Source organism: Sarcophilus harrisii, chromosome 1 (genome assembly GCF_902635505.1).
Source record: "Sarcophilus harrisii chromosome 1, mSarHar1.11, whole genome shotgun sequence".
NCBI lineage: Eukaryota > Metazoa > Chordata > Mammalia > Dasyuromorphia > Dasyuridae > Sarcophilus > Sarcophilus harrisii.
In genome coordinates, this window is record NC_045426.1 from 466026118 (window position 1) to 466035893 (window position 9776).

General features: G+C 33.6%; 1 protein-coding gene across 1 annotated transcript in view; it reads left to right on the forward strand.

Moving 5' to 3' along the window:
* LOC100930577 (short-chain dehydrogenase/reductase family 16C member 6-like) overlaps positions 1-4647 on the forward strand; it is a 39359-nt gene extending 34712 nt beyond the window's left edge. Inside the window, 2 exon segments of the mRNA XM_012541314.1 lie at positions 4526-4609; positions 4611-4647. Of these exon segments, the coding sequence (XP_012396768.1) occupies positions 4526-4609; positions 4611-4647 (121 nt within the window).
* The last annotated feature ends 5129 nt before the right edge of the window (positions 4648-9776 follow it).

Here is a 9776-nt window from a genome sequence, read left to right on the forward strand (position 1 = left end):
ACTGAATGGATGTCCATCAGTTGTAGAATGGCTGAATAAATTGTGGTATATGAAAATTATGGAAAATTACTGTTCTGTAAGAAATGACCAACAGGATGATTTCAGAAAGGCCTGGAGAGACTTACACGAACTGATGCTGAGTGAAATGAGCAGGACCAGGAGATCATTATATACTATACACAACTAGATGATGACCAGTTCTGATGGATCAGGCCATCCTCAGCAACGAGATCAACCAAATCATTTCTAATGGAGCAGTAATGAACTGAACTAGCTATGCCCAGAAAAAGAACTCTGGGAGATGACTAAAACCATTACATTGAATTCTAATCCCTATATTTATGACACATGCATTTTTTATTTCCTTCACAAGCTAATTGTACAATAATTCAGAGTCTGATTCTTTTGTACAGCAAAATAATGTTTTGGTCATGTATACTTATTGTGTATCTAAGTTATATTTTAATATATTTAACATCTACTGGTCATCCTGCCATCTAGTGGAGGGGTGGGGGGGTAAGAGGTGAAAAATTGGAACAAGAGGTTTGGCAATTGTTAATGCTGTAAAGTTACCCATGTATATATCCTGTAAATAAAAGGCTATTAAATAAAAAATAAATAAAATAAAAAAATAAAGTAACTACTGATAATATAAAATATTTAGGAATCTATCTGCCAAGGGAAAATCAGAAACTTTATGAGCAAAATTACAGACCACTTTTCACACAAATTAAGTCTGATCTAACCAATTGGAAAAATATTAAATGCTCTTGGATAGGGCGAGCAAATATAATAAAGATGACAATATTACCTAAACTAATCTATTTATTTAGCGCCATACCAATCAGACTCAAAAACTATTTTAATGACCTAGAAAAATAACAACAAAGTTCATATGGAAAAACAAAAAGGTCAAGAATTTCAAGGAATTAACGAAAAAAAATCAAATGATGGTGGCTTAGCTGTACCAGATCTAAAATTATATTATAGAGCAGCAGTTACCAAAACTATTTGGTATTGGCTAAGGAATAGATTAGTTGATCAGTGGAATAGATTAGGTTCAAGGGATAAAACAGTCAACAAATATAGCAACCTAGTCTTTGACAAACCCAAAGATCCCAGCTTTTGGGATAAGAACTTACTGTTTGATAAAAATTGCTGGGAAAATTGGAAACTAATATGGCAGAAACTAGGCATTGATCCATACTTAACGCCGTACACCAAGATAAGGTCAAAATGGGTTCATGACCTAGGCATAAAGAATGAAATTATTAATAAATTAGAGTAACATAGAATAGTTTACCTCTCAGACTTGTGGAAGGGGAAGGTCTTTATGACCAAAGCAGAACTAGAGATCATTACTGATCACAAAATAGAAAATTTTGATTATACCAAACTGAAAAGTTTTTGTACAAACAAAACTAATGCAGACAAGATTAGAAGGGAAGCAATAAACTGGGAAAAATATTTTTACAGTCAAAGGTTCTGATAAAGGCCTCATTTCCAAAATATATAGAGAATTAACTCTAATTTATAAAAAATCAAGCCATTCTCCAATTGAAAAATGGTCAAAGGATATGAACAGACAATTCTCAGATGAAGAAATTGAAACTATTTCTAGTCATATGAAAAGATGCTCCAAGTCATTATTAATCAGAGAAATGCAAATTAAGACAACTCTAAGATACCACCACATCTGTCAGATTGGCTAAGATGACAGGAAAAATAATGATGATTGTTGAGGGATGCGGGAAAACTGGGACATTGATGCATTGTTGGTGGAGTTGTGAACAAATCCAACCATTTTGGAGAGTAGTTTGGAACTATGCTCAAAAAGTTACAAAACTGTGCATACCCTTTGATCCAGCAGTGTTACTACTGGGATTATATCCCAAAGAGATTATAAAGAAGGGAAAGGGACCTGTATGTGCACGAATGTTTGTGGCAGCCCTTTTTGTAGTGGCTAGAAACTGGAAACTGAATGGATGTCCATCAGTTGGAGAATGGTTGAATAAATTGTGGTATATGAAAATTATGGAATATTACTGTTCTGTAAGAAATGACCAACAGGATAATTTCAGAAAGGCCTGGAGAGACTTACACGAACTGATGTTGAGTGAAATGAGCAGGACCAGGAGATCATTATATACTTCAACAACAATACTAGATGATGACCAGTTCTGATGGATCAGGCCATCCTCAGCAACGAGATCAACCAAATCATTTCTAATGGAGCCGTAATGAACTGAACTAGCTATGCCCAGAAAAAGAACTCTGGGAGATGACTAAAAACCATTACATTGAATTCCCAATCCCTATATTTATGCACACCTGCATTTTTGATTTCCTTCACAAGCTAATTGTACAATATATCAGAGTCTGATTCTTTTTCTACAGCAAAATAATGTTTTGGTCGGGTATACTTATTGTGTATCTAATTTATATTTTAATATATTTAACATCTACTGGTCATCCTGCCATCTAGGGGAGGGGGTGGGGGGGGGGTAAGAAGTGAAAAATTGGAACAAGAGGTTTGGCAATTGTTAATGCTGTAAAATTACCCATGTATATATCATGTAAATAAAAGGCTATTAAATTAAAATAAATAAATAAATAAATATTACTTAGAAAGTAGCTTCCTATTTGATGGAGAAAACTGTATTAAATGAATACATTTTGCAATGTAATAAAAATTTATAATACCTTTACGAAACAATAAGACATAGTGGAAAAAACACTGGAATTAGAAGGCAAAACGGGGTAGATTTCAACCCCAGTTCCACCAGGAGTTAGCTCTATAACTTAGTTTTCTCATCAATAAAATGACAATAATAGTTGTGCTACTTTTCTTACAAAGAAACCTTGAGAATTAAATGATGTGACATATGAAAATCATTTTATGACAGAAAATAATGAATAAATATATTTATTAACTTGTTTTTATTTAGAGTTGTTGCTGTTTTTCTCATATGCTTTCTTATGCTCAAGTAAACTCATCTAGAGTGAATTAAATATAAAATGTCATCTTTTAAAAATCTTGATTTTCATTGAATTATTTAGGTAATTTAACTGAAGTAAGGTTATGATAGGAATATTTAAGGACAAAAACCCTCAATATTTTGCTGAAAAACTATAAAATATAGTTGATGGATAAACTTTCTTTTACAATTACAATTCTGCCTATCTATTTTTGTGACATAAGTGATTTCATAGGATCATAGATTTGGGACTTAAAGACTCTTAGAAGCCCTACATTTTACAATTGAGTTAACTGACAGGTTAATTCATTTCCCCAGAGTCAAACATATGGTAAACATCTAAGGCAGGATAGAAACTCAAATCTTCCCAATTCCAATCCTATCACTCTGTTGGGCCATCTATCTGCCTTACTTTTTTCCCCATGAGAAATAATCAAGTTTACATATTTACATGGTATTTTAGGCTAGTTTTCAAAACGCTTTTCTCATAAGAAGTCTAAGTTAAGAAGTCTCACAATATATTTATACCCATTTTACAGGTGGGGAAATTAAGTTCAACGTGACTAAATATCTTTTGTCTATAATCACATAGTTTGTCAATATTGGTACCTGGTCTCAAACCTATATTTCCTAGAACTAAGTCCAAGGTTCTTTTAATTGCAATTCCCTGTCTCTACATGTCCCTATTAACTTTCCTTTCATCACATAAATATATTCTTTTATAGTTGTCCCTAATCAAAAAACAATTCCTAGGCCTTTCCTTCAAGGATCTGTGATTTTATCAGGGTATCTACTATTCTTCAGTATCTTAGTAGGGGATTTAATGAGTTTCCATGGAGATAACAATTCATCTCCTGATGATGGCCTCTGAGTTGATGATAGGTCCCTCTCAGACTAGCTAGACTGGTCCTCAGACTGCATTAATTGTGCATCAATAAGCCTATACAAAAGGCTTAATGTGAAAAACTGAAAGGATCAGTAGGATCTGTTATAGTTTAAATCTCATAGGCATAGCCTATGGACAGTCATGTCCAACTCTTCACAATTCCACTTGGATTTTTCTTGGCAAATACTAGAGTAGTATTTTCCTTCTTTAATTCATTTGAAAGATGAGGAAACAAAAAAAAAAAAAAAGAGTTAAATGACTTGCTCCAAGTCACAAAGCTATTAAGTGTCTGAGTCAGATAAATCTTCCTTACTCCAGGTCTGGCACTTTGTGCACAATGGTGGCACCTAATGGCCTCATATAAGCATATTTTTTAAGATTTGCCAAATGGATGAGTTTGGTGAAAAAGCACACTCTCTCTGCAATCAGAGGACCTGACTTCCCCTGAGTAATTCACTGGCCCTTCCTAAATCTCAATTTGTTCATATGTAAAATGGCCTCTAAGATCCATTCAAGGTCCAGATCTATAATTTTATTATGATCCAGATTGTTACCTACAACTGTGATTAATAGTTAATAGATTTAATAGATTTTTCTCACAAGAATAGTAGGGAACTCTAAATTGCTGTTGTAAACAATATTATTTCTTTGTTTTCTTTAGAATAATATCTGCAAAAATGAGTCTGGCACTCGGTGATTTCCTTGGAGCTTTCAATTCTATGGACACTTTCCAAGGTAGAAAAGAGAGAGAAAATTCAAACTGTGTCAATGATTCACCAATAGCTCAAATGCAACAGGATAAGGAATACAGCAAACAATGAAGAACAATTCTGCAAGAGAGCTATTGGCTATTTCGTAGGTGCCTACTTTATTCCCAGAAGTTTCTATGTTCATTTCTATAGGTATTCAGAATTTCATTATATGTCTTATTACTTCCCATGCTATAGCCTAACTACCTAATTACTACTTCCATTATCTTAGTGAATTATGTTAAATCCTAAAAAGTAAAATAAAACGTTTTAATTATTTTCATTCACTTTGATTTTTTTTAACACAAGACATGGAAAAAGGAAGGAGATGCCACAAAAGCAAACAAATTATGTCATAATTTTAAACTATTCTAGATAGAATTCCTAATAAAGTAAAATTCTTTATGAATCAATGCCAGAGAAGTCTAATACTTAACCTATTCTAATTCTTAAAGTAATTCTAATACTTAGAATATTCAGTGCTCCTCCCCAACTAGCCTCCCTGCAGCAAATCAGGAGACATTTCCTAAGCTTGTTTAAGGCCTGACCCTAGAGGAGAAACCCCCAAAGGCTGAAGTGACTAACACTAATCATCTTCCATCTACTCAGTAAGTAGCAGAAGGGACTGATTCTGCACAGTCACCTGAAGGAAAGGATGAGAAAGGAGGGAGAAACCAGAAAGGGTGTCAGCATGGGTGATTAAACTGGACCTAAAGGAAAAGTGGAGTATGTGTTTAAAAGGAATCAGTCTTATCAAGACATAAACCCTGACTAGCAAAGGTTACATCTTCTAATGATAGGAGAATGAGGCAGCCTCAGGGACCTTCTCACCAGAAAAAAAAAGTGGGATCACAAAAGTGAAATTATTAGTGAAATGTTTTTAAGTTGAAAATATCAAAAATATCAAGAAAAGCCCAGGAAAAGTGCAGTATGCCAACAGATAAGGAGAAAGGACACTAAACCAGCTGGAAGAATGATTAAAAGACAAAACAAGAAATATAAAGTTCTCTTCACAAATATAATACAAAGGGAAGTGACTTGATGCCTAATGAAAATCAAAATCCTGTGAGCGCCTTACAAAATACAAAATAACAAAATAGTAGTAGAATATTTGAAAAGAAAATTAAATTCATTTAAAAATGTAGGTCAGAAATTACAGTTCTCAACATAAAATGTAAAATCACAATTAGAGGATTAAAAATAATAACTTCATGATAGATAATCTTCTTAACAATGAGAAGTTATATATTTTGACAAAAAAATATTTATGGAAGAAAATGTTGGTAGAAAAGAAGCCAAAGATAACAATGTTAAAAGAACACATAAATTCTAGACAAATCAAAGTGACAATTCTTGAAGATGGAATGCACGGAGAACTTAGAATTTAAATACACACAGGTGTATATTTAATTTTTAAAGTTTATATGTAATTGGGAATATTTAATGATATAAATAATTTTAAAAACAAGTAATTCAAGGTGATCTTAAAACTTGAATAGATCATCTTGATTACATGAAATTGAGAAAATTTTTTTTCATGAACAAAACTAATGCAATTAGAAAAGGAACAGGAACTAGAAATAGAATAGGAAGGTAAAAAGTTTTGCATCAAATTTCTTCAAAGGGCTTCATATCCAAGATATGGAAGGAACTAAAATAAATGACTTAGACTAAAAGTGGCAAAAAGTTATGGACAAAGAGTTCCCAAAAAAATTTTAACTATTTGCAATCCTATAAAAGAATGTTGCAATTATTAATAATAAGAAATGAAAATCAAAACAAATCTGATGTTCTACCTTACACCTGATTGATGCTGGTAGACAAAGTCTGAATTTTTTAAGTAAATGGCCTTTTGCAGGGACCATTTAGTATTGTTCTTTGTTTCACCACTGGCAAAGAATCCATCATCAGTTGGTTAACCTCTGAACTTAGGTTGATTCTCAAAAAAGCACTCAATTAAACAATTAATGATAACATATTATAGTCAGGTGTGAAATGGAACCCCCCCTTTTTTTCCTTTGCATTTCTTTTTGTTATTAACAACTGGAGCATTATTTTATATGATTGCTAATAGGAAGCAATTAATTTTTTTAGCAATTCTTTTTTGAGAAGTATTTGATCATACCTTTTGACCACTTTTGGTCTATTGCACTTGCTTTAATTACATATCTGCATATCTTAAGAATTTCCTTTCTATTCTATAGAAATGGCGGCAGATAGGTAGGGAAAAAAGATAGAGGTTACTAAAATCACACAAATTTTAAATCATTTATAAACATCAATTGAGTTTTTGGAACTATAAATGTGAAATCTTTGTCCAGTGAAAAATACATTTAAATATTATTGGAGGAACTGAATTATATTAATCTTGATTTTCTCTCTACAAATTAAAAGACAAAAAAAAAGACATAGCTAAATGGAAGGATGAATCAGTTTTTCCTTAGTGAGATAAATAAAAGAGTTGGTTTTATTGTGTTTTCAAAGATAATATCAATCATCATTTCATGGGACTTTGGTTATTTCCTATTGCAACTGGTGATTTCCATATTTGCAAGACTACTAAAATAATCACAACTCAAACTCTATTATCTGCTGCCAGAAATGAAGTAGAGAAATCCTATGAGGAAGTTGATTAGATACTTCAAATTAAATTTACATATATTTTGAGTTCTGATGATTTTAATACAAAGATGAGAATAGGTAAGGACAGTGAATGCTGAAAAATATAAATCAGGAATAAGAACTCAGGCAGCTGAAGGATACAGAAAAGATAAAGAAAGTGCACAGGTAAAGATAATATTAAAATGTATTAAGGATTACATATTTTAATGCCTACTTTTTAAGTTCATAATAAAAAGAAAATTTACATTTAAAAAATATATAATATATAAAAATTAATATAACATGTAATACATTACAAATACTACATGTTGCATATTACATCATAATATGCAAAAATCTAAAAAATCCTATGTACATTGTAGATACAATTTCCTCTTTTCATGAAGGAAAACAAAAGTCAATTGGCTTTTTAATATAAAGAATGAGAGAAGTCACATGAAGACACATACTAAATGCCATTATGAGAAATATTATTGTTCTAAAAAAAAAATTATGAACAGAATGCTATCAGAAAATCCTGGAAAATCCTCCACGAACCCAAGCAAAGTGAAATGTACTGTATACATAGTAATAGTAAACTTGTGGAGTGTTCAGCTGTGAATGACAGCTATTCTCAGCAATACAATGATCTAAGACTACTCTAAAGGATTTATGATAAAAAATGCAAAACATAGAAAGACACTGAGAAAGAACTGATTGTATGTGAATGCAGACTGAAGCATATTTTTTTAACTTTCTTTTTTTTCCTTGAAGATTTTTTTAAGGGGGGTCTGAGCTATGTTTTCTTTTCCAGCATGCCTTTTATGGAAATGTTTTGCATAACTTCAGATGGGCCTTCTCAATGGGGAGGATATGGGGAGGAAGAGAGAGAATCTGGAAGAGAGAGAATCTAGATCTCAAATTTTAAAAAACAAATGTAAAAAAAATCGTTTACATGTAACTGGAGAAAATAAAAAGTAAAACAGGCAAAAAAGAAAGGATGAAAAGAAAGACACATATCAAAACTTAGGAAGGAAGGAAGGAAAGAAGGAAGGAGGAAAGGAGGGGGGAAGGAGGGAGGAAGGAAGGAAGGAAGGAAGGAAGGAAGGAAGGAAGGAAGGAAGGAAGGAAGGAAGGAGGGAAGGAAGGGGGAAGGAGGAAGGAAGGAAGGAAGGAGGGAAGGAGGGGGGAAGGAGGGAGGAAGGAAGGAAGGAAGGGAAGGAGGGAAAGAGGGAAAGAAGGGAGGGAGAGAGGGAAGGAAAGAAGGGAGAGAGGGAAGGAGGGAGGAAGGTTTTAAAAAAATTTCACAAACAAATCATCATGGGAATAAGAAAGTACTCTTCCTTTAATGTCACCCAAGATTTTCTACAGGACTCAAAGATTGCTACAGCATCTCTAAAGTCACATTATGTCAACTTTTCCAGGAAAAAAATACTCAGAAATAAAATATCTCAAATTATTTCATGCATATGGAGGGTGATTCTGTTTAGAGGAATGTCAGCCTGATTTTTAAAAACACCTAGACAAAGAGGGTATGGGGAGGGGAGGGGAGAGGGAAGACGATTTGGTTTTCAGACTGTTGATGAATTTTTAAGATATACATTTTTGTAAATCCAGAGACTTCAGGGTTTTTTTTTCCTTCACTGAAGCATTCAAGACATAATTATCCCATAGTCTAACTTCCTTACCAATGAAAGAAAAGTATGGTTCAGTGAAAAGACTGAGAGGATTACAAAAGAGTTCGATGGTCTGGATTAAGATTCTGGCTCTAAATCTTGGTTCTAAATCACTAATTACTTGTATGCTCTTCGACAAGTCACTCCCTTTCTGGGATTCTGTTAAAAGACAGTTATTTTTTTAAACTATCGATGAAACATTAAAAGAGTAGGCTTAGTGAATGACAAGAAGAAACATGCAATGATACAATGTAGTTGGAGAGTGAAATTTCAATCTCTTACTTTTTTAAAGGTGGCATAATTCCTATAGATGATGAGATCTAAAGTATAGCCATGTTAAAGTCCTTATTCTTGCCTACACAGAAACTCATTCATCTCTCGTAGGTGTTTAAATGTCAGTGTTTCTCTTGAAGTGTAAGGTCTCCAAAATAAGTAATTCAAATCATAGGTTAATGTTTGCAACAATCACTCCCTTTTCCTTCTCTAATTCAGAAACAACAAGCGTTAGCAACACAAATGAGTCCTGAGACTCTTCTAGCTGATCTTCCATCTCTCTCGCCACGGGTACCACTTTATTTTCTCTTTCCTCTCCCCTGTCTTCCTTTTTTCTTCTGGTTCTGGTTTCTTTTTTCTCTTCTCCCCTAAAGCCTTAGGCCAGCCAGTGCCACCCAGTGGCTCTTAGGGGCACTGCGTGGCCCCACAGGTGATAACGCAGAACTGAGGATTTCCTCCATAGACGTCTAGGCTTTGTCTGTTTTGAACGATATTTACGGGCGGATGGGGGTGGGGGGCGAGGAGACTTGAAGGAAACTCCCTCGTGCTGGCTGGATGTGACCCAAACCTGCCCAGTTCTACCTTTCCATTGAGTTCTTGTCTGCCCCACCCA